Raw genomic sequence first — 27,456 nt, forward strand, 5'->3', positions numbered from 1 at the left:
CGGCTAAAATTCGAGGATCATATCGAGTACGTTGAGACCAAGGCCCTCAAAATTACGAGGATGTTGGGCAGAATCATGCCAAACTTGCGAGGACCGTCCGAAAATAAGAGAAGGCTATACGCGAACGTGGTCTATTCGGTATTGTTGTACGGCGCTCCCGTGTGGCACGAGGGATTAATGGCCTCTAGAAAAAGCCAGATTAGGATGAATCGGGTACAGAGGGCAGTGGCGATGAGAGTGATCGCTGGTTACAGGACCACGTCATTCGCGGCGGCGACGCTCCTAGCACGGATTCCTCCCCTGCACTTGCACGCAGCGATGCGTGCAAGAATATATCACAGGGTGAGCGATATGAGAAGGGCAGGGACATAGAGCGAGGAGGAAGAGAAGGAGATAAGAGAGATGGAGGAGGTATTGCTTCGCAGGTAGTGGAGGATATACCTCGAAGGGTGTAATCTCGCGGGGACCAGAACAAGGGAGGCGCTACTTCCCAGCTTCGAGGCATGGCTTGAGAGAGGGCACGGAAACGTCACGTTCCGAATCACCCAACTCCTAACGGGACACGGGTGTTTCGGGACGTATTTGAAGAGAATAGGGAGTGTCGGCACCTCAAGGTGCGAACACTGCGACAGCGGGGAAGCGGACTCTGCGGAACACACTCTGCAGGTCTGCGCTGCGTGGCGAGAGGATAGATTAGAACTTATGGACAAGATAGGGGACAATCTTACGCTAAGCGCAGTTGTAAAAGCCATGTGCGAGAGTGAGGAGGCGTGGCGCGCGGTGTCCCATTACGCGGAGAGCGTAATGGGAAACAAGGAAAAGGCGGAGCGAGAGAGACAGGAGCGAGAGCGAGTCCTCGTCGTCTCCACATCGTCCGAGGAGGACTCCTCGTAGGAGTGAGTGGCCCAAGAGGGCAATTGTAAATATTGTAAATATATATATATAGAGCGGAAATGCGCGAAGCGCAGAGACACTGCGATTAGATTCAAGAGTGTGTGTGTGCGTGTGTGTGTGTGTGTGGGTGTGCGTGTGCGTGAGTATGAGAGTGTGAGTCGCAGGGTGCTCGAGGGCATGCAATAATAATTGCATCACCGGATGCGAGGAGTAAGGAGTAAGGATGAGGCGAAAGAGAGAGGAGAAGAGGTTCGGGTGCCAAGTTGGCACAGTCTGCCGTCCCGACAGAAGTAGTGTGAATAACAATTCCTGTCGGGACGACGGTAAGGACAGAAAGGGGCTCATGCTTGGGCCCGGGCGGAGGTTTTAGTGCGGTAGTCTGGGCGAGGATCATCTCGCCCAGGAATCCCACATAACCCGAGTGGCCGGCCCTCGGGTAGCCTAAATAGCTTTCCTCCGCCCGCGCCGATCGCAAACCAAAAAAAAAAAAAAAAAGGGTCAGATCTCTCTCTCTCGATAGGTTGGAATAGGTTAGAAATGTAAGATAGTGTGTAAGATAGTTATAAGGAGATAATGTAAATAGTTGTAAAAAGTTGTAAGTAGATGTAAGTTAAAGTAAGGAAGCGACAGATAAGCATAGAAGAGAAGGAAGGCTCGATAGGAAAGGAGAAAGGAGGAAAGGAGAAAGGAGGTCAAGGAGAGGAGAAAGGAAAGGAAGAACAGAGGAGGAAAAGGAGAGGAGGAGGAAAGGGAGAGGAAGAAGTTGGAGGAAAGGGGAAAAAGAATGTTATTAGTAGAATGTGAGGTCGCATATGGCCAGGAGAGGAAGGAAAGATGGGAGGTGTGAAGGTTTGGGTACGCTCCGTATAAAAGCGCCTTTAATCCCTAAGGGGGTAAATAAAGAATACATACATATATATATATATATATACAGGGTGTCCCAGAACTGGCGAAGAAGCTTTTAATGACAGATTCTTCATGAAATACTAAGTCGAAAAGTTCTTTACAAAAATGTGATCCAATGAATAGAATTTGAATGGTGAGGCATTGAAGTTGACGTATGGGAGCGCATGAAATTCGCGCGGTCAGGAGCGTAACGGCCAAGCTCGGCACGGGTACAACTTATAATTCGTGTATCGCGCCGATGCGTGTTTATCGTTACTCTATAATATTCTTTTATTATAGTTATTAATAATATGAATTAATTATTCTCATTAATAATAATATTTATCTTTATCAATTAATAATTTTGTGTACTTGACCTACTGGTTGAATATCCTTAAACTATTTGAAATTTTTTATATTCTTCTCTGAAACTTTATTTCAATATTACACTATTATTTAATTATTCATTAACTATTTATTTATTTTTTTCTATTTTTCAATATTTATTATTTACTCATTTATTAATTTCAGTTATTTGAGTAATTAATTAATTAATTGATAAAATTATGATTAATTTGTTATTTATTAATTTATTTTAAATTTGTCATTTGTTAAGTTAGTCTAATCAATATCTCGCATATCCCATTTAAGGATATTCAAATCGAATGAAAAAATTTAAATTATTATTTTACGGAGTAATCAATATATCGATTAATTTATTATTTTCCATTGATTTTTTTTTGTTGAAGATATAATTTTTTTTTGTATTCTTTTTTAATACAGCTTATTTTCTTGTAGTGATAGTCCTGATGATACATTGGGCTTTTGTTTTAGGTATTTCACGTGCAAACAGGGAGACTCAGGGCTGAAAATAAAAATCTGAAAAAATTAGAGAATCATTTTTTCTACCTTTGGAGCTGATTTATGACCATCCAACATGATCTTCCATTTAACGACCACCCTAATATATACGAGGATTGTCTGAAAAGTTTCCGACCTAACAAAGATACAAGACATTTTTTCTTCAAATTAATTTTTATTTTTCTACATAGTCTCCTTGTAAGTCTATACACTTCTCCCAGCGATGCTCCCATCTCTTCAACCCGTCCAAATAGTACTCGGCGTCTTTCTCTGCAAAATAGTTGTTTACGAAGGTGATGGCCACTGTTTTGACTGTGTTTTTGTTTCTGGAGTATAATGGTGTATCTAAGTTTCATCTACAGTAATTAATCGGCGCCAAAACTCTGATTTATTGCGCCTAAACTGCGCCAACAGAGCGTTGGTAATGTTCATTCGAACACGTTTTTGGTCCAAAGTGAGCAAACGCGGCACCCAACGCGCGGACAGCTTTCTCATGCCTAAATCTTGATTCAATATGTGACAAACACGTTCTTTGGACATGTTCATAGCCTCTGCTATCTCTCTAACTTTAATTCGACGGTTGTCTAGCACCATTTGGTGAACTTGAGCGATATTATCGTCAGTGGTTGCAGTTTTTGGACGTCCCGAACGTTCATCGTCACCCAAGCTGGTACGGCCACGTTTAAATTCAGCAGCCCAAAATTTCACGGTGGTAAATGATGGTGCAGAGTCCTCGTACACAGCGTCCAATTCGTCTTTGATTTGCGTAGGCGTATTGCCTTTCAAAAACAAATATTTAATGACAGCTCGATACTCGATTTTTTCCATTTTCACAAAAACACTCACATCGACTCACTCAAATGATTGTCAAACAACAACTGCGCGTCCAAAATGGCTGAAATTTTGGTGAGTATCTTTCAAAGCATGCGCAAACACATTCCCCAACTTTCGTTTACGAGTGCTGCCATCTTCATGTTGAGGTCGGAAACTTTTCAGACAACCTTCGTATATATTATATTATTAATATATATTTTATATTCTACATATGAATATATAAATAATAAATTATATATCTATATTTCATTTTAGTCTACATAATTTTATATATATGATTAGAGATATAGTCACAAATGTAAAAAGAAATATTATGGAGAAGACTGCATAATAAGCATTGATAATATCTAAAAGTAATTTTTATTTTAATTTATAATCATATTTTATTCATCTATATCTATACTTCTATACTAATATATAAAGAGGTAAAGTTTGTTTGTTCCATTGTTCGGGGTAATCTCAGAAACTACTGAACTAATGTGAAAAAATCTTTCACTGGTGGATAGCTTAAATCATCCTGAAAAATATAGATTATAAAGTTCGGCGCGTCCAATAATAATTTTTTGAAATAGTAATTAATTTGAACGCTGCTATAATTTAAATTTTATATTTGTATGTATGTTACAGACAACTGAAATTCGAGAGTGTCGTTAAAAATATCGCGCGTACAAATGCGGGAGTGCCGTTAACTGTATCGCGCGTATTAGTCAACGGACTTTGACGACCTTGACAACCCGAGAGGAGGAGGTGGCCTAAGAGAGGCATCGGGCACCGGCGGAGCAGCTCTAAGGTGAATATCGTTATTTGTATATTAATTATTATAAATCACATTAATTCAGTTTATTTATTTGAACAATATAAACAAGAGAAACTTAGAACTTAGAAATATTATATAAATTTTTAAGAGATATTATGTAAATATTTATATAAATTCTATAAAAGTTTCTACTTGAAAAAAATTATTTTTAAATTTATAAAATTATTTTATTATATATTTATATAGTTTATTATTGTTATGCACCAAATATAAAGTTCGGCGCGTCCAATAATAATTTTTTGAAATAGTAAGTAATTTGAACGCTGCTATAATTTAGATTTTATATTTGTATGTTACAGACAACGTGAAATTCGGTGCCGTTAAAAGTATCGCGCGTATTAGTCAACGGACTTTGACGACCCTGACAACCTGAGAGGAGGAGGAGGCCTTAGAGAGGCATCGGGCACGGGCGGAGCTATCCTAAAGGTGCGTACTGACTTGAGCATTTTTACGCGCACAAACGATTTGCTTGCACACATGCTCTAGTGTGTACGCAGCATTTTTGTTTCAACGCATACACACTCTGAGCACGCACGAATGCGATCCGTCGCTTGTCGGTTCATCAAAAGAATTACGTGCGAATCGATGCTCAGTCTGGACGTGTTTGCGGAATTAAAACAAATTTAAATAAATTAATTTTGCTATTAATTAAATTAATAAAAAATTAATAAAATAATAATTAATAATTAATAAAAAATTTATTTTGCTATTAATTCAATTAATTTAATTAATTTACGAGGGTTGTCTGAAAAGTTTCCGACCTCAACATGAAGATGGCAGCACTCGTAAACAAAAGTTGGGAAATGTGTTTGCGCATGCTTTGAAAGGTACTCACTAAAATTTCAGCCATTTTGGACGCGCAGTTGTTGTTTGACAATCATTTGAGTGAGTCGATGTGAGTGTTTTTGTGAAAATGGAAAAAATCGATTATCGAGCTGTCATTAAATATTTGTTTTTGAAAGGCAATACGCCTACGCAAATCAAAGACGAGTTGGACGCTGTGTACGGGGACTCTGCACCATCATTTACCACCGTGAAATTTTGGGCTGCTGAATTTAAACGTGGCCGTACCAGCTTGGGTGACGATGAACGTTCGGGACGTCCAAAAACTGCAACCACTGACGATAATATCGCTCAAGTTCATCAAATGGTGCTAGACAACCGTCGAATTAAAGTTAGAGAGATAGCAGAGGCTATGAACATGTCCAAAGAACGTGTTTGTCACATATTGAATCAAGATTTAGGCATGAGAAAGCTGTCCGCGCGTTGGGTGCCGCGTTTGCTCACTTTGGACCAAAAACGTGTTGAAAACCAAAGACGCCGAGTACTATTTGGACGGGTTGAAGAGATGGGAGCATCGCTGGGAGAAGTGTATAGACTTACAAGGAGACTATGTAGAAAAATAAAAATTAATTTGAAGAAAAAATGTCTTGTATCTTTGTTAGGTCGGAAACTTTTCAGACAACCCTCGTATTAATTGCTTTATATGAAATTAATTAATTATGCTATTTCTTGATTTATTTTCGGCGAACAAATGGAGCAGTTTTGTACGCACGAATAAAAATTTTTTATATCAAAAAAATTTACTCGCATAAACGTTTGTGCGCGCAAATCGTTCGTACGCGTAAAAATGCTCAAGTCAGTACGCACCTTAAGGTGAATATCATTATTTGTATATTAATTAATATAAATCACATTAATTCAGTTCATTTATTTGAACAATTTAAACAAGAGAAACTTAAGAGATATTATATAAATTTTTAAGAGATATATAAATATTTATATAAATCCTATAAAAGTTTCTACTCTCTTAAACAATTTTTTTTTAATTTATAAAATTATTTTATTATATAATTTACAGTACTGGACAAAATAAAGTACGCACGTCGAACGTTTCCACATTTGTGTGAATAACTCGACAATCCTAACAGATAGAATAATGTTTCAGACAATAAGAACGTTTTTTAGTCTACTTTTAAGTTTTGACTACAAAAAATTCGAAAAATACAAATATTTAAAAGCCTTCAATAGTTAACCATTGCGTTTATCATATTTACTTTAGACAAAAAAAGTACACACGAAATTGTTGTATTTACTTTCACTAATAATAGGAGCATATAAACAAGATAGTAGCTTTAAAAACAAATTAATTATACCATTATTCCGTTACTTATTGGTGCTGTTAGGCAGAGTTGAGTCGATTTTTCACAAGGAAATATGGAATCCAAACAAATTTCTTTACAAATTCGGAACTTAATAGTTATCATCCAATAATAATTTTTTGAAATAGTAATTACCCAGATAACAATTTTTGCGAGCAAAATTTGCGCGTCTTTTGCAATATAAACTTATACGAGATTTGCCTGAGTTTTGCTCGTGGGATATGTTTAGTCGTACATATTGCACGCAAATGGCTAGCTTATGTATTATTTGATACACCAGCAATCACATGCAAATGGATATCATATTGCTAAAAATGTGCCAGCGATGTGATAGTGTATTACACAGCTCATATGCCAGATATTTGTTCGCAAATTGCGCTCGACTATCCATGACGTAGCAATCGTAGATTAGTCGCGAGCATTGTCACGAGACCATGACCGACCGATGAGGTTGATGCTACCGGCACAAGAACGCGGTAATCGTGTGCCGACCTGCTGATGGCTGCGCATATACGACAGTGCAATGATGGGAAAAATTTAGTTTGTTAGAAGACACGAAAAATATCGTACGAGTATCATATCCTGCATAAGTATTATTTCTGTGAGAATCACAAGAGTGAGTTTGTAAAAATTCTATTTTCTTAATAATATTTTAATACAAAATTTTAATTATTCATACATTTATATGTCATTTCATTGAAATGTTTTAATAATATGCAAGTGTTTAATAATTATAAAGATATTGTTCGAGTCAAATAAAATATTATAAAATGATGAAGTTTTCATATTTTAAAAAATGTTCATAAATATGATTACTAATTTACTAATTATTATTTTATATTTTTATATTCTCTATATTTTTTTGTATGATATTATATTATTTTCATAAAAAAATAGGTGATAAAATGAAGTTATATGTAATATACGAACTTATTGAGGTTTTTTTTACTTCTGGCTTTTATACTTAATATTCTTTCAATTCTTAATAAGAGCTCTTCTTTAAACTGACTCCTGTCTAAATGTAATTGCAACGTAATAAGTTTAAAAATTTTACAGAATTTTACAGTTATAAACTTTCAAAAATATTATACAAGATCATTGTTATAAAAAAGATTGCCTATATTATTTTACAATGAAAAAAGTTTATGATCGTCCATCTCAGAAGCCATTTTACTGTCTTTCTCTTCGTTAACAACAACGAATAAAAAAAGCAATCAAGGAAAATGAGCACAATAAAACAGCACACACACACACAATATGTGAAAACACACACACATACAATACAAGATTATTATCTGATGATCATCTGCTTCAAATAAATACAAAAGATAGAATGTGCAATGAATCTCTATGTTTAGGTGTAAATTCTTCGAATAATCAATTATTTCAGTTTCAAAATGATGAAATAAATAAGAAAATAAAATTTGAAGATGTATGGATTAATCGTGATTATATTAATGAAGAATGTGATTATTTTGACAACGATAGTATTGAACATGATTATTCTGACTATGATTATTCTGACAACGAAAGTATTGAATCAATTGACAACTTCAGAAAACAATTAGCTTCATGTTTTGTTCAAAATAATTTAACTCATGTTCAGGGAAATGCTATATTGAAAGTATTAACTTCTCATTCTTGTTTTTCATATTTACCTAAGGATATACGTACTCTTTTAAAAACCCCTTCTAATACTGTAGATATTGTAAAAATGGGAGATGGAGAATATGTCCACATTGGCTTCGAAGTATCCATTATTGCAAAATTATCTAATATTCATGCTTCTGCAATTCCACTTTCATTAGAGATAGATATTAGTACTGATGGAGCACAATTACATCGTAATGGAAAAATTCAGATTTGGCCTATTCAATTTTGAATTCATAATATAACTGATAATAGTCCTGGAATCGTTGGAATATACAAAGGTTATAAAAAACCTAACGATTCAAATGTATTTTTTAAATATTTTATTGAAGAAATCAAAAAGATTTCTGATGCTAAAGGCGTTGTTTATCAAGATAAATTAATACCTATTACTTATAGGAGTTTTATAGCCGATGCTCCTGCTAGAGCGTTTATTTTAAATCATAAATCTCACAATGCCACATATCCTTGTTCAAAATGTAAAGTTTCAGGTTTTCATATAAATAGAGCAATGTATTTCCTTGGTACCACTCATGAACCTCATACAGATAATGAATATGCACAATGGATATATAAAGCTCATCATAATAATGAGACAGCTAGTCCTCTGTTACAAATTCCATTAAATATGGTATCTCAAGTACCCTTTGATTACATGCATTTAGTTTGTCTAGGCGTGGTAAAAAGACTTTGTAAGGCATGGATAATTAAAAATTTTACAAAATCAGTTAAACTATCTGCTAAACATATTGATTTAATATCTTCAAGATTGGAAAGTATACGGAAATATTGCCCAATAGAATTTTCTCGATCACCAAGATCTTTGAAAGATTGGAGAGATTATAAAGCCACAAAATTTCGACAATTCGTACTATATACAGGTCCTGTAGTATTAAGTGGAATATTACAAGAAGACGTTTATTTTCATTTCTTGTTGCTTCACACATCAATTCGTATATTAATATCTCCAACATATTCACAGAAATTATTGCATTTTTCAGAAATTGCATTACAAAAATTTGTTACATTATCTGAGAAGATTTACGGCAAAGATTTCTTATCTTATAACATTCATGGCTTGTTACATTTAACAGAAGATGTCAAAAGATTCGGACCCTTAGATACCATATCTTCATTTCCATTTGAGAATAAAATTCCATTTATCAGAAAGTATATTAGGAAGCCACATCTTCCTTTGCAACAGTTTATTCGAAGAATGAACGAATATCATGGACAACCAATATACTATGAAAAGTTGACTATGAATAATCATATTCGAGCATAACAATCACATGAATCTGGTCCATTAATTCATGATATAATATGTCTTCATTGTAAGCAATATAGAAAATTAAAGTACAATAAGATGATTTTCAGTCTTCGTCTTAACACTAACTGTTGTTTTTTAAAATGTTCATCAATTTGTTTGATTCAAAATATATTTGTAGCAGATGAACAATATTATTTTAATGTAAAAAAATTTAAATATGTTAAACATTTTTATGATGTTGGCATTTTATCTGATATTGTAGAATTTTTTGTATGTTCCGAATTACTTGATAATGAAATTATTCCTGTTACAAATGTTATAACAAAATGTTATAGAATGCCATTTTTGAAACTAATAGCAGTGATAACAGTGACAGCAGTAATGAAGGCACTGACACTTATAAATATATAGTAGCTACTATTAATTTTTGATTATTTAATATTTTGTTTTTGTTGTTTTTAATTTTGAATAATATAATTCATACATATATATTCTATTTTCTTAATTATAAATGTGTTTGTTATAATTATAGAGATTCATTGATTATATGGTGAGTTTAAAAACAATGTAAGTAACTTTCAACATACATGATGTATAAAAATGCAATTAGTCTAACATATTTTCACATATAATAATAATTTTAAGTTTTATGCATTGTGTGTGTGTGTGTGTGTGTGTGTGTGTGTGTGTTTGTGTATGTGAGTGTGATACACTTTACATATTGGCTATATATTATATAAATCTGACAATGAATAGAACTTTTCTTTTATTGAAACTTTAGTTGAAAATGAGTGATATAAACTGTCTGTGCTTTATCATGTTTTTTGTTACCTTATGATAAAATTATTTTTGCCAAAGTTTATATGATAATAAAATATTTTTATTTTACAGATATAAATCAATATGAATAAACGACCTAAGAGAGAAAATATAAAAAAAACCTTCACGTTATGAAACTACTGAATCTTCTGACAGTGAAAAGGAATCAACTAACTGTAATATCGTAATAGATTTATTTTAATTTAAAAAGTAACCCCTCTTTTATAAAACGGCAAAAGCCAGAGGGCGCAACGGCCAAGAGGCCTTCCCCGACAACGACTCGGTACTAATAAAGAACTTCAGTGAGTTCTCTTGTTTTTTAATTAATAAACGGGCCTACATCATTACAAATTGGCAACGAGGCACAATTGGATAGTCATGCTTTAAAGGCCCATACATAGTACTGTTTCATTTTAAACACAGTCTCAACAGTGATAAGCACTGAATATTAATACTTGAGACAAGACAACTTTAAGGTTAAATTTTATTCTGTTCTCCACACCATGACGCAATCTTCTGTAGTTGTTGTCGGAAATATAGGCAGATTAGAAATTTATGAAGAAGGAGATGACTGGAAACTGTATCGGCAACGTTTGGGACAATATTATGTAGCCAATAATGTACAAGACAACAGACAAGTGGCTGTCCTGCTCACATCAATTTCTAAGTCAGTATATCGCACACTAAGTGATCTATGTGATCCAGATTTACCAGAGTCAAAAGAATTCAACGAATTGTGCAATATGTTAGACACACAATTTTCTCCCAGAACTTCAGTTTGGCGAAAACGTATAGAATTCTACAAGGTGCAACAAAATCGGGATGAATCAATCGCCAAATATTTTGCACGCCTCAAAAGCTTAGCTGCTTTATGCAATTTTGGTAACAATTTAAATAGCATATTACGAGATCGTTTCATTAGTGGATTATTTGCAGGAAAGATTTTAGACAGATTATGTGAAGAAGCCGAAACAAAAACAATACAAGAGTTATTGGAACTGGCATTAAAAAAGGAAATCGCTTTAAATGAAACGTCTGCTTCCATTCATAAATTCGATGCCAAACTAAAGAAACAAAATAAATACAAAAAGAAATCAACAAGTGCATCTACCAAAAATGAATCAAAAAGTTCTTCCTCATCGGTGGCTCAACCTAAATGTTACGCATGTAATAATACTAATCATGATTTTTCCAATTGCAGGTACAAAAAGTATAAATGTAAAAACTGTAATGATATATAAATTGGGTCACATAGCTAAAGCGTGCAAAAAGGCACAAACTTCCACAAATTATTGATCAGTCACAAAAGTCAGAAACGTCAGAAGAGGCTACGGAAATGTTTAACCTACAAGGCAACCAATCAATTATTGAACCGCTAAAAGTCAGTATTAAAATAAATAATAAACCTATTATAATGGAAGTAGATTCTGGAGCGAGCATGTCTGTATTGCACACAAATTATATCAGGAAGAATTCAAAAACATTCCGTTGCAATCTTCAATAATAAAGTTAAAAATGTATGATGGTAATATTATCACTCCAGTAGATGAAATTCAAGTAACAGCAACTTTAAGTAAACATTCCGTACCTGCTAGATTACTAATAGTAAAAAGTAATTGTAGACCATTATTACGTCGTGATTTAATGTTAGCGTTTAAGATGTTCAAAAACTTTCAAATAAAATTACTAACAATAGATTTTAATTGCGATAAAAATATTAAGAATAAGATGAGTCTGCAATCGTTATTGACAGAGTACGCAAGTGTTTTTGATAATAAAATTGGTACATATAAGCATGAAACTGTTCAGTTAAAAATTAAAGAAAACGTAGCTCCTGTTTTTTGCAAACCAAGGCCTATTCCGTTTGCATTTCGTGATCTAGTTGATGCAGAGCTAATCAAATTAGAGAAACAAGGAATTATTACTAAAGTAGAACATTCACATTGGGGCACACCATTAGTCCCAGTGTTGAGAGCCAATAAAACACTGAGACTATGTGCTAATTACAGCTTAAGCGTTAACCCACATCTGGAAGATGTTAATTATCCATTACCCAGAATTGAAGAAATGTTCGCGGCTGTTCAAGGAGGACAAAAATTCACCAAATTAGATTTCAAGAACGCATTCAACCAATTGTTATTAGATCAAAGCACGCGTGAATTATTGGCCTGGAGTACACATAAAGGCATATTTCTTGTAAATCGCTTACCATTTGGCACAAAACCTGCAAGTGCCATATTTCAAATGAAAGCAGAAAATATACTTAGAGGATTAAAAGGTGTAGCAGTATACATAGACGACATCTTCATTACAGGAAAAACTGAAGAAGAACATTTATCCAATTTAAGAGCAGTTCTAACTCGAGTCAGCAAAGCAGGATTTAAATTAAACTTGGATAAATGTGAATTTTTTAAAGACAACTTATATTTCCTAGGACATGTCATCGATGCTAAAGGACTGCATATGGATCCTAAAAAAGTTCAAGCCATTGCGGAAGCACCTCGACCAAGCGATGTTACCCAAGTACGTGCTTTTGTGGGTATGGTGAACTATTATGGACGATTTATCCGCAACCTACCAGAAACGTTAGAACCGCTATATCAGCTATTAAAAAAAAATGTTAAATTTCAATGGAGTCACAACTGTGAAGATAGCTTCAAAAAAGCTAAATCAATATTAATGTCTAAAGTCGTGCTTGCTCACTACGATCCAAACCTCCCAATAAAATTAGCATGTGACGCCTCGCAACATGGAATTGGAGCTGTACTATTACACGTTTATCCAAATGAAACGGAACGACCCATAGCTTACGCTTCGAGAAGTCTATCTAAAGCAGAAAAAGGATATTCTGTAATTCACAAAGAAGCACTAGCTGTTTATTGGGGTGTAAAAAAATTTAGTCAATACCTCATTGGACAACGTTTCACACTGGCCTCAGACCACAAACCGCTATTAGCATTATTCGGTGAAAAAAAAGGCATTCCAGTAATGGCAGCTGGTCGATTACAGCGATGGTCTATATTTTTATCGGATTTCAATTATAAGCTGCAATATGTAAAAGGCACCGAAAATGGAGGAGTTGATGGTTTATCCCGTTTACCATTACCCACCACAGAAATAGAAGAAGATTCAAATATTGAATATTTACACTTCATGCAAAACAAACTTCCTCTGGAATATCTACAAATACGTGAAGCAACGCGAACAGATCCCCTATTAAGTCGCATAATAACTTACATCAATGATGATACATGGCCTTCACAAATTGAAGAGAACCTCAAGCCATTCCATATTCGTAAGAATGAGCTTACAACAGAGCAAAGTATCTTGATGTGGGGGTATAGAATAGTTCTACCCGAAAAAATAAGAACAACGTTATTAAACCAACTTCACGAAAACCATTTTGGAATCACAAAACTCAAGCACTTAGCGAGATCTTACTTCTGGTATCCAAACATGGATCAAGATCTCGAACACTTAGTCAAGAGTTGTGAAATATGCAAGTCATTCAGGGCTGAACCCGAAAAAGCTTCTCTGATAAAGTGGCCGCAAACCAAAAAACCATTCGAAAGAATACATCTCGATTATGCGGGACCATTCAAAGGCCACATGTTTTTAGTATGTGTCGACTCCTATACCAAATGGCCGGAAGTCATAATAATGAAGAATACGGATGCTCTCTCTACAATAGAAGCATTAAGAGAGATATTTGCTCACTTTGGACTACCGTTGAAAATAGTTACAGACAACGGTACGCAGTTCACTTCAAAAGAATTTGCAGCATTCTGTGCGAAGAATAGCATCAAACACAAAACTTCACCAGCATTTCATCCATCAACAAATGGTGCTGCTGAGAACTTTGTAAAAACATTCAAGACTGCATTAGCCAAAGCAATGAAAGATCATAAAAACAGATCAACTTCTTTAAGAAGCCTTCTCAACAGATTCTTATTTGCTTATAGAACAACACCTCATTGTGTGACTGGAGAAGCCCCATGCAAACTAATGTTCAACCGCAACATCAGAACTTTATTGGATCTAAAAAAGCCAACCTTCAAGAAGAAGCAAATAGAACGTCAACAAGAACACTACAGCGGAGCTCATGACATCAGATTTAAAGGAGACTCAGTTTTGGTACGTGATTATAGAACACTGAACAAAAAAACCTGGGCCTCAGCTGTAATCACAGAAGTATTAGGCCCTCGCATATATTTAGTTAAACTTGAGACTGGTGAAATTTGGAAAAGACATCTAGATCAGTTATTAGCAGCAACTCCCAATAACGATTGCACTCCCAACTTACGCAAAGAATTAAATGTAAGCGTCAATGAAACAGATAATAGAATCCCAATAATAATCAGTCACAATAATGATAACACACTGCAACCTGCTCTTCCTGCCACTCCCGACATTGAAAAACACAGGCAGAATGTCGAAAATAAGATGATGAGTAAATCCAATCATCATCACGATGACGAAGACGCTATCAGCAATGATGACAACACTAGCAAACAGCCTATTGCTAAAAGTTCCAAAAGTAGCAGATTGCGCAAGAAACCTGAACGTTATAGCCCTTAAATAACCACCCGAAATTAATGAATAGTTTTTAGTTTAAGTATAGTTTTAAGAACGCGTTACACATTTTATTTTGTCCCACTTTTAAGCTTTAATTCCTGTTTTATGAACTTAGGAGGAGGGTATTGTAATATCGTAATAGATTTATTTTAATTTAAAAAGTAACCCCTCTTTTATAAAACGGCAAAAGCCAGAGGGCGCAACGGCCAAGAGGCCTTCCCCGACAACGACTCGGTATTAATAAAGAACTTCAGTGAGTTCTCTTGTTTTTTAATTAATAAACGGGCCTACATCATTACACTAACAATAAATATAAAGAGCAAAAAAACACAACTGTAACTGATGAGATCAGTGATATTCGAAAGAATTTATCACAATATGAGAATCAAGAATTGGTTAAAAAGAGAGCAATGAACAGTGCATATGCAACTACAATCTCATCACCATCTCCCTCATCAATATTATCACCGGCTGTTCCTTCAGCAGAACAATCAATTCAATCTGCATTATATCTACACAGATCAGTATCTACGTCATCTCCACATATTTTTCAACCATTTGCATCTCAACAATTTGCATTAAATTCTTCATTATCACCGGAACATCAATCTTCAATATCACTGAGAGATAAATCCTCTGTATTATCAAAAAATTAATTTTTAATATCACCAGGAGATCAATCTTTAGTAGTACCAGGAAATCAATCTTCAGTATTGAGAAATCAAGATCCAAATAGAATACAAATAAATTCATCATTTTCTAATGCAACTTCAACACCAATGTTTCAGCCTTTTGGCTGTACAACAACTCCAATATCTCACAATAATTTTTCAGCGACATCAGTAACTTCATCTATAATATCTCAACCTTCATGTTCTTCAACAATTAAACAGCCATTATTTACAAATTCTCAAACATTATCTGAATCTCAGACTTTATCGACTACGTCAATGAACGATACTGGACAAATACATAATAAATATTATAAAAGAAAGAATAATAATACAGAGGAGCATTCTACCGAAAATATAGGAACATCTTGTCAAAATGCGACTAAACATTTTTCATCATACGAATGTTTGCCAGTATCATCGGCATCTCATATTTCACCATTAACTTCAATAACAAATAATATTGATTATATACCACATCATAATAGAGAATCAATAACACATAATCAAAACATGACACTTTTTGAAAGTGCAATTGAATCGTCTTCAAGTTCTCAATCTTATACACCTGTACCTTCACCTCAATCTTATACATCACCTTCACCTCAATCTTATTCATCCTCATGTGAATCCCAGCCTTCATTGACTTTACTATCATCAGCTCCGGTTTATAATAATGTCACTTATAATACACAGTCTAATGATACACTCACTTCAAATCGTGAGCATCTTAATCCCACTGTAACATGTCATCAAAATACTCTGCAGGGAAATACTGATATTATAAATGTTATTAAAATGCAAGTAATGGAATGTATGAAAGACGTAATGAGAGAATTCAGGTAATTCAATTTTTTTACAATTTTTTAAAATATTCTTTTTTGCATGTTAACTAAGTTATGTTTATGATACTTTTTCCTATCTGATGATATTAATGATATACTTGATGTGCATATATAATACTTATTTATTAATAATTAGAAATTACACACGATTTAGAAGTCAGAGTCTTGCATAGCAGCGGTTTTAACAAGAAGTAAGTCGCAGCAGCAAAAAGGCCGGGGGGAAAGCCGAACGCAAAAAGAACTAGATAATAAACGCCGGACACAGGTCCTTATAACTAGCGGTGACTAGTGTTACTAGCAGTTTGGCGCGCAAATGAAAAATATAGAATTATTATTTCAATACTCCGCCTTAATTTTATATGGCTTAATAGCTATTGCATACAAACTTGTTTTAGGCCTAACTTTTCACGCAGTGTTACAAAAATATCTCCGCTCAGTGATTTTGTAAAGATGTCTGCGATTTGTTGTTTTGACTGTAAATATTTGACATTAATCTCCTCCTTTTTAACTAAGTCTTTTACAAAATTGTATTTTATATCGACATGTCTTAAACGTTTATGTTCCCATTTGTGTAAAGTATCAATACAAGATTTGTTATCTTCATAAAATATTACAGGCTCTTTAAAACAAATTTTGAAATCTTTCAGCAGAACTTTAAGCCACAGATATTCAGAAGCAGACATAGCTAAGGATATGTACTCGGCCTCAGTGGAGGACATTGCTACAGTATTTTGCTTTCTAGTGGACCAACAAATTGTGTTTCCATACAACTGAAACAAAAATCCTGATGTGGATTTTCTATCCTCTGCGTTTCCCCAATCTGCATCCGAGTACACGGTTAAATTTCCTCATTTCTTTTATTCGACCGGCTGTAAAGTAGACCATAGTTTATTGTACCCTGAATGTAACGCAAGATCCTTTTAAGGCCTTTTCAATGAGATTCGGATGGATCACTCTGAAACCTACTGAAATAGTTAACTGCAAAACATAAATCTGGTCTAGTAGTTTGAGTCAAATACATCAGACAACCGACTAGTTCGCGATACGGTTTATGATCGCCTATTTGTTGATTATTATCATTAATAAATTTTGTTTCCATCGGCGTCTTAACCGGCTTACAGTCTTCCATATTAAATCGCTTTAACAGACGTTTTAAATAAATTTCTTGACTTAAAAATAACCCGTTCTCAAATTTAGTGATTTTTATTCCTAAAAACGATTTTAATTCTCCTAAATCTTTCATTTTAAACCTTTTCTGTAGGGCGACAACTATTTCTAATATTTTATTTGCTTTATTTCCAGCTACAATTATATCGTCAACGTATAATAAAAGATAAATTTTAAAATCTTTGGTTTCTAGCAAATATAAACACGAATCTGCTTGCGATTTTTTAAAACTTAATTCTTTAGTAAAATTATCAAACGTATCATTCCAAGTTTTAGGCGCTTGTTTCAATCCATAAAGACTTTTATTTAACTTACATACTAAACCTTCTTTGTTCTTTATGCCTTCGGAAGCTTCCATATAGATCTCTTCATTTAGTTTTCCATACAAAAATGCATTTTTGACGTCCAGCTGTCTCGTATACAGATCTTCTTCATTTATCACATTTAGTAAGGTTCTTAAAGTGGTCAAACGGGCAACCGGAGCATAGGTTTGATCATAATCAAAACCTTTACGTTGTGAGCATCCTTTTACTACCAACCTTGCCTTGTAGCACTCTTTGATTCCGTTTTCATCTCTTTTGACCTTGAACACCCATCTGTTCTTGATTGCCTTTTTGCCTTCTGGTAATTTACATAGCATCCAAGTGTTGCTTTCCTTTAAGGCTTTCAGTTCTTCATCTATTGCATGAAACCACTCCTTTTTATCAAATCTTGATTGTATTTCATCGAAAGCTTCTGGAACATCTTCAACATAGCATTCTGCATTCATTGCTATGATTGCATAATCTTCGTGCCACGCTGGTGTTTTCCTTTGACGTGAGCTCCGACGAGGTTGTCCTTCTTCTGCTTCAGTCTCTAACACTTCTGCTGCATTATCTGCTTCTTCTTCTTCTTCACTTGTATTTTCTTTCGAATTTAGATCCTCATCGCGTTCTTTTTCGTGCGTGATTATAGACTCATCGTCTAAGTTTACTTTAAATCTTGTTTCTTCAAAGATTATATCTCTATCTGACAGGCCTTTGTCTTCTTCTGGGTACCACAGCTTATATCCGTTGGTGCAATATCCGATCATATAACATTTTCGCGCTCTTGAATCAAATTTTCCTGCAACAGTTTCTTTTGATAAATGTAAATAGGCCACGCAACCAAACATTTTTAGTTTTTTAAAATTGGGTTCATGTCCAAACCAGAATGTAGCAGGTAGTTTTCCATTTAATGCAATTGTAGGACATCTATTAGTAATGTATACTGCAGTTTGGATAGCATACGACCAAAGAGATTTCGGTAATTTTGAATGAAGCAACATGCACCTTGCCTTTTCACAGATAGTCCTATTCATGCGTTCCGCGACGCCATTCTGTTCTGGAGTATATGGGATTGTAAACTCAAATTGGATACCTTTTTTGTTGAAAAATTCTTCTATTTCTTTTGACACATATTCTCTTCCATTATCGCATCGAAATCTGCTTATTCTTCGTTCAAAATGGGTGTCACCATTGCTTCATAAATTTTCAGGTACTTAAACGCCTCTGATTTGTGTTTCATAATATAGCAGGCTGTAAAGTGAGTATAATCATCAATGAACGTAATTATATATTTCTCACCTTCACGAGATGCTGGTGCAATCGGTCCCAGGACATCGCTATGTATCAGCTGCAACGGCCTTATGGTGCGTCTACGATGACTATTATGTGGCAGTTTAGTTAATTTTCCTTTCATACAAATACTGCAAACTTCTGATGATCGATTTATTTTAAAATCCATTCCTTCAATTTGTCCTTGGAGTTTCTTCATGTTTTCATAGCTCAAGTGGCCGAGTCTTTCATGCCATATTTTCATTCCACTTGTTAAATACGCTTTTCCTTCATATTTGCGGAAATTTAAAGGGTATACACGATTTAAATTTCTATGAGCTATAGCTACAATTTCACCCTTTTTTGAGATTGTTCCTTTTCCATCTTGAAATAGTATCGAGAAACCTTTCTCCTCCAGTCTGCTAACTGACATCAGATTGGAATCAAGATCAGGTACAACAAAAACATTCTTTATTGTTATAAGTACGTCTTTTCCATTTATCTCGCTTACAGCTGTTATTTCACCGACTTTCGTTGCTTTCATAACAATTCCCGTCTTAGCAACTTTTATTCTAAGATTTCTCTTTAGTGGTTTGACGTTGTCAAGTTCGACTTCTTCACTTACTAAATGTTCCGTTGCTGCTGAATCCAAGAACCAATTCAGACAGCTGTTCCCTGTATGTCCAGGTTGTGCTAGAAAGCAGAATGCATCCTCTTCTTCTTCAGTTTCTTCGGAATTCATTGCAGCATTTGCCTTTGTAAACTTCTTGTTTCCTAATTTTTTCATTTGATAATTATCTCTGATTATTTCCTTGACTTTCTTCGGCATCTGGACAATTCACACTTTTATGTCCATATTTTCCACAAGTATAGCACCTAAACGGAAAACTTCCATCTCCGCCTGAAACCTGCTTTCCTTTGGTAAATTTTCTTGTTTTTGTACGAAATGCTGTTGATGATTTTCCTTCGTTGTGACTGATTTTCTTCTCGCCGTTTACTTGCTTAACTTCTTCGTCCAGGAGTCGATTTTTTACAAATGGTACCTTTCAATTATCGCCCGTAATTGTTTCCAGCGCCGTCACGACTTGGTCATATTCTGGTGGCAATGTGGGCAATAAATGACAGACAATGTCATTTTCTTCGAGACTAGCACCGGCAGCCTTCAATTCTCGAATGAGTTTGTCAAAAATCAAAAAATCATTGCTTAGTGAATCTTTGAGACTATTAAATTTTAACAAAAGAAGTCTTTTCCGCAAAAATAACTGTGTTGCCATGCTTTTACGCGCAAAAGTTTTAAATAATGTATTCCAGATATCGTATGCATTTTCTTTATCTTTCACATACTCTAAGTGACTGTCAGCGATACGTTGAATAATTTGTGAGACACACTTACGATCTGTTCTTTTGATTTCCACTGCTTTAATCTGTTTTTCTCTCCTTTTCTCTTCTGCGTCAGATTGTACTATCCTTACATCATGGGCGTTCAGCAATATTGTTAGTGAAATTTCTACGTGTTCTTCCAGTTCCAATTCTCTCAATAGTATTTCCATTCTGTACTTCCAGTTGTCGTAATTAGTACAGTCAAATAGAGGAATTCTGTATCTTTCTGTTTCTTGTAGCACTTTGTACTTATCTTCCCAGGATAATCTGCGACTCGAGAGTACACTAACCTCTTAATGTAACCAAATTTTACTAAAGAATGAATTCCGTCCAGTTCACTGTGTCTGGGCCCATAACCTGATGATATTAATGATGTTACGTCCTGTGGACTCCACGATTCTTTTCTTTCGGAGAATGCAAGGCGATATTCGAAATATTGCAGCTGCACTAATAAACTGCGATCTGATAAGCGAGGAAAACATACGCTGAGATAGTTTAATAATAATAGTAAAGAATCGTTACGTCCTGTGGACTCCACGATTCTTTTCTTTCGGAGAACACAAAGCGATATTCGAAATATCGCAGACGGATAAATAAACTATGAACTGATAAGCGAGGAAAACATATGCTGAGATAGTTGAATAATAATAGTAAAGAATCGTTACGTCCTGTGGACTCCACGATTCTTTTCTTTCGGAGAACGCAAGGCGATATTTTAAATATCACAGTCGCGCAGATAAACCGACGATCTGACAGGCGATGCAAACATATCTCGAGACAGCTTCATCGTAAAAATAAAAAAATACATACAGATCAACTCACAAAATTAAAGCTGTAACTTATCATATTCTAAGAAGTTAAACTAGTCGACAGTTCTCTAAACAAAACCAACAGTTGGGAAGACTAATAAAATTTTAGAAGAAAGACTAACAACGATAAACGATTCTAAACAATTCTCGGCTGACGGATCGTCGTTACGCGATATCTGCATAAGATAAGACCGAGAGGGTAATAAACATATCAACTACACTTGATAGCAACAAATTCTCCATTGGTCGAAACATAAGGGCCTAAACAAAGCCCTGACCAGTCACGACAATTGTAAAATTAAAAGAGGCGCCTCCGGGACCTAAAGGGCGTCATTGAAAAATTTCCTATTCGTCAGGAAATGTTAATAAACCAATGGAGACGAGGAGCAAGAAGGTTTATATACCCGCGACATCCCTCGGGAGAGCAGATTTTACTCCGGACTCTTGAGCATAATTTTTCGCACACGACTTATCCGGCCTCATACTTAGACCTTTTCGGCCTTTTCGAACACTATCATTTCAAATTCGGCCTCACTCGAACTCAAGTTTCGACGCTCGTTTTGTGTGTGAGTGAGAACAGAATTAAGTGCGACAGCGAGAGGCAGTGAACAATAGCGAGTTCACAAAACCGGAAATACAACTACCGGATACACTGCAAGTGAGACCTCCACCTTGAAGCGCTTGACTCGACGCAACTCTGTTCTGGATATTTTTATCAGCGCACTCCATAAGTAGTAAATTTATCAAGCGTGCTACATCTCCACCCTTATACTTAAAAATAATTCTGGGACTTCAATTAAATTATAATTGTTTTCCTTTTTGATTTATTAATTTATTATCCTTGTTTAATTCTAACTCTGAAAAACTGTCTTTTCTCCCTCCATCCTTACCCCCCTCTCTCTCTCTCTCTTGAAATCACTTCGGATTTCCCGCGATAGCGGAGCAATCCGTGATTTCTTTCATCTCCTTATATCTCGAAATCACTGTGGATTTCCCGCGATAGCGGAGCAATCCATGATTTCTATCGTCCCCTTATCTTTTGAAATCACTTCGGATTTCCCGCGATAGCGGAGCAATCCGTGATTTCTACCATCTCCTCTCTATCTCTCGAAATCACTCTGGATTTCCCGCGATAGCGGAGCAATCCGTGATTTATTCTCTCTCTCTCTCTCTCTCTCTCTCTCTCTCTCTCTCTCTCTCTCTCTCTCTCTCTCTCTCTCTTGAACGAACAAATAAGTAATAAAATAACTAACTAAATTATTAAATATTTAAAATATCAAAATTATATAAAAATAAATATATATATATATCCCTTTTTTTCTCTTACAAGAACTCCCAGAGTTATTTTTCAGTAAGTACTCTTCTTGTCCGGTTATTTTATTGTTCACTCTCGTAGTGGAAAATCCAAGGAGACGACCCTCGCGAATCGCGGCTAAATTGGCGCGAAACCGGCGTAATAGGAATATTAAGGAAAACGTTGGCACGGAGTCTGGCTGCGGGCGAAACCTTCGGCTCCTTAAATAAAATTAACACACCGATTCACACAGAGACAACCAATACATATTACCCTACGGTCTCTCCTATTTCCTCACCCGAACGTACAGAAACCTCGCTGATACCGTCCCCCGCTACCTCTGCTTCTGCAGAACTTTTCGACTCCCCGCGAACTCCTTCTCCTCTTTCTCCCGAACCCGCTATACCTCAGCGGGCCCCTTCCCCTCACTCCTCTGTTTCCTCTGTGGACGCCGATTCTCCGCGGAGCCCTTCTCCCTTTCTTCCCCCTACTTCTCCCGAACGCCCTGATCCACCTAGATCTCCGTCTCCGGCTCCCTCAACATCCTCGAGGATTCTCCTCCCTCATTCCCAACGTCCTCTGTAAATAGGGAACATCCGGAGGAGTTCGAAGTAATAGATATCGGCGACGACGATTCCGAAGAATCAGAATCGCCTGCCAAGCTCTCATACGAGCAATTTAGAGCTTGGTTGATAAATCAGCTCCCAGGGATACGAGAAGTCCCTGAGGGAGCTTTCACAATTGGTCCAGGCCCCGTAGACCACGAGGCCTTACGAGAATTTTTAGAGACCACTGATAGGAATAACATCATCCCCTGGTATGTTCCCGGGCGCAAATATCCTTCAGCCGTCCCTGCACACCTTGTCCTACGAACTTATCCCCCCTCCACCGCCAAAATTACCGAACTCTCATAAACTAGCATTCTTACTCACACGCACATACATGGACACAATTTTTATATATCTATTATCGTTTAAATTATTGTAACCACCAATCGGGACCCTAAAATCTAAACAATAACTCTTTCCCCTTTCTGCCCCGATTGAAGACCTCCGTATCTATGTATCACCCGCGACCCATACACATACACTCACACTTTCATTAGCGAACATCTCTAATTATTATTTATATTATCATTATGTATAGAATTTTGTTTGCTGCATTATTAGAAATAAATTTATAATTGTAACGTAAATGGTTTCTGTTTTAATATAACCCGTTCCCACTCATTCCCGTAAACCGAGATCGCACAAGGTCCCATCCTGCGCAAAAGAGATTAAATTCTCTTGCCGAAAAGGGACCACTGAGCGAACGGCCCTTTAAATAGAGTAAGAGCGACCCTTGCGGTCGTTGACCTATTTGGGCCCAGACGTTCGTTCGGGTCGAACAGATGGATAGTCTGCCGTCGTTCGAAGATAAATTTAGTTACGTCCTTCCTTTCAACTTTTCCTTCCTTGAGTCTGGACGTAACAATGATATACTTGATGTGCATATACCAGGTGTCCCATTTTAAAGGACCCACTCAAATATCTCATTGTCAGAAACACTGCGTTAAATCGAAAAATGTTTCCTACAAAAGTTGTAGGGTTTCGAGGGGGACATAACATAGTAATATTCATTTGACCTTGGGCGGGGATATTCTGAGATATTTGAGTGGGTCCTTTAAAATGGGACACCCGGTATAATACTTATTTATTAATAATTAGAAATTACACACAATTTAGAAGTCAGACTCTTGCATAGCAGTGGTTTTAACAAGAAGTAAGTCGCAGCAGCAAAAAGGCCGGAGGGAAAGCCGAACGCAAAAAGAACTAGATAATAAAGGCCGGACACAGGTCCTTATAACTAGCGGTGACTAGTGTTACTAGCAGTTTGGCGCGCAAATGAAAAATATAGAATTATTATTTCAATACTATCTTTTCCAGTAATTCATAGTCTTCATAATGTAATTTTTGATTCGTTTTTTGAAATTTTTATATAAGACATGGAATCATGTGTTAACAAATTTTAAGGTTTATATCTAATACTTTTCTCTTATAATAATTTAAAAAGAAATATAAAGAATTTCAGAAACATTTTTTGTTTCTGTTGTAGAAAATCATCAATTATTTAACACTGTTTAATTTTTCTGTTTACAGAATGACATCAATGCTCCCATAGAAAAATAAATAATAAACCTAAGAAACCAAAAATAATCCCATTCCAAACGGTTGAAAAGCAGCACTAGAATTCAATCGGTCAAACGACGCAAAATATATTGAAATGGTAATAATTTTATGATAATTTTGTTTTAATGATAATTTTATTTTCTTATCTTTTTAATGAATAAATGCTTCATTATGTTAATGTTTTCTAATAGGTGGAATACCTTGCATCCATTGGAGGACGAAATGTAAAAGATATTATACATTTAGCATTTAAAGAGATTTTTACTACAAATATAGCCGTATCATTTACATGGATAGGCAAAGATAATAATAATAATCATTCTACAAAGGAAAAGTTATCGGATCTACGAATAATTGAAGCTTTATATGGTATGTCCACAAATATCTTTAAAATAATTTTCTAAAATATAATTCTGTTTTATTTGCTTTTATTTGTGTAAAGTAAATTAAAATGTTTTAATCTATCTTATATAATTATTGAGACATAGAATATATATTCTTTTTACGCGCAGTTTCAAATGTGTGTAGAAAAATTTGTTTGCTTTATTTTAAAATTGTTCTTGAATTTCTTTTATATTCCAAAATATATTATATATAAATCTATAATAAATTTATAACTAAATAAAGCGAATATTTTTTAAGTAATTATTAAAATAAGTATACTTTTATTATTTTAGATGCTGCTTCTGAACATTTAAAATTTACAATGGCTGAATTCAAATTGAATGTATCGGAGGCATTAAGATCAATTAAACAAAGATATCGACATCAACAGCGTATGCATTAAAGAAATTTAAATAATAATATACATGTATGTAGCATTACTATATAAAGAAGGCAAGAATTGTCTGTTATTACGTTTTAAATACTCTAACAATAAGTAAATTGAGTTTAAGTTTTATAAAGTTCCTTTTTTTTTGTTAAAGTTAAGTTTTATAAGGCTTTTTTTCTAAATTTTCATTAATTTTCTGTATAAGCTTCTATATAAGCTTATTTCCTAAATTTCAAATTAACTAATTAATAAGAACACTATATTATGTACTATATACCTATGTATATGTAAAAAAAAGATTTTATTTTGATTAAAAGTTTTTTTTTCATGGAATTCCCTGTCTATATAGATCCGTTTATATAATAAAATATATTTTTAATATAAATTGCTATATAAATTTTGTAACATTATGTAAACATATACATGTATATATGCTTTTATATATTATAATATTAAAATTTGTATAGTAATTAATTTGATAGTATATATTTTTTGCTTTTATAATTTTATCTGCACATTGCTTTCAACTTATGTGCATATCACCCTCAATTCACGCGCAAGTTTTGCAGCATCATGCAAGATATAGGCACAGTATATACAGTAGCGCAACTCGATTTTGTGTTGGCCAAAATGGAGTGCGCATGCGCGAAGTAAGCGAGTTGCCCAGTAGTGCCATCTGAACTCCTCTCTCACTCACTCTTACTTGTTTCGGTCTCTCTCAGTCTCATTTAAATGCCTTAACACATTTAAATGCCCTCTTTAATTGCGACAATAATTCTCATGCCAATTTGGAATAATAATTAGTAAGTATACAAAGCGGTAATTAAAATTAATTTTATCTCATTTTTTATAAAAACATTATTTATAGATTATTACTATATGTATTTTTACTATATTATATATGTATTATAATATTATTAATTATTTTATATAAAGTCTCTTTTGCTCTTCTGAGGTTCTTTCTTGTTTCTATCGAGGTGGATCGAGTAGCTGAGGTACAGACAGGTAAAGAATTTGGAAGAAAAAATAGAGATATTAGGTATATATATATATATATATATATATATATATATGTATATGCATATTTATAAAAATATTTTTTAAACATTTCTTTGTTTATCATAAATATATAATATATAATGTAATTTTTAGAATATCTACATTAAATCAACATGTTATTTTTAGGAAAACTAAAATACTTTTAATTTTATTTATTAATAAAATTTGTAATAAATATTTTATATGTGATTTGTAATAAATATTTTATATGTGATTTGTAATAAATATTTTATATGTGATTTGTAATAAATATTTTATATGTGATTATATTTTTGTTTCATAAATTTTATTTATATACTTCATATTAACATTATTATACAAAAATATATATTTAATAAATATAATTTTTTTATTTTATAAAAATATTGCATTTTATTATTTCTGGTTGTCACTTATTAGCGTGCAATTAAATTTTTGTATAATATATAATTTTATTATTTTGATACATATAATTAATAATACTATGATTTTTTTTATAACAATGTATATAGTTAATAATTTTTATATATTATATTTTCTTTTTTTTGCCTTTGTCTATTTTAACATTACACACGTCTCATATTATTTATTAATGATACGCTTTAGAAATTTTTATTTATTTTTTAACGTACATATTATAATAATTTTTATTTCTTTCTATTTTGTATTATTTTTGTTAAATTATATTATTCTGATATGTTAGTAATGACTGAGTTAGAAAGAGAATGAGTTGGAGAGAGAACAAACAAGAGTGTGCGAGAGAGAAGTTTAGATGGCATTACTGGGCAACTCGCTTATTTCGCACATGCGCACTCCATTTTGGCCAACACTAACTTCAAAGGCGCCGACAGAGAGTTGCGCTACTGTATATACTGTGATATAGGCGTGCAATATGCTTGTTGAATATGCGCTCATCTTGCATGCTTATAACGAGATGAGATCGCGCGCAAAGTGTGCTAGCATTTGCTATC

General features: G+C 34.3%; 1 protein-coding gene and 2 pseudogenes across 1 annotated transcript; 2 read left to right on the forward strand and 1 right to left on the reverse strand.

Annotated features, from left to right (window-relative positions):
- Positions 1–2,985: 2,985 nt before the first annotated feature.
- Positions 2,986–3,614, reverse strand: LOC145941114 (protein GVQW3-like). Its single transcript, XM_083046997.1, has 2 exons — positions 3,587–3,614; positions 2,986–3,419 (listed from the first exon to the last, which is right to left on the reverse strand). Exons 1-2 carry the CDS (start codon positions 3,612–3,614, stop codon positions 2,986–2,988), a joined length of 462 nt encoding a protein of 153 aa, XP_082903123.1.
- Positions 3,615–7,585: 3,971 nt separating this feature from the next.
- LOC145941115 (uncharacterized) lies at positions 7,586–9,388 on the forward strand (annotated as a pseudogene).
- Positions 9,389–10,276: 888 nt separating this feature from the next.
- On the forward strand, positions 10,277–26,641 carry LOC145941116 (uncharacterized; annotated as a pseudogene).
- The last annotated feature ends 815 nt before the right edge of the window (positions 26,642–27,456 follow it).

This window comes from Prenolepis imparis, unplaced genomic scaffold (assembly GCF_030444845.1).
Source record: "Prenolepis imparis isolate NDT839.2.m4 unplaced genomic scaffold, iyPreImpa1.0 SCAF_9, whole genome shotgun sequence".
In the NCBI taxonomy this organism is placed as follows: domain Eukaryota; kingdom Metazoa; phylum Arthropoda; class Insecta; order Hymenoptera; family Formicidae; genus Prenolepis; species Prenolepis imparis.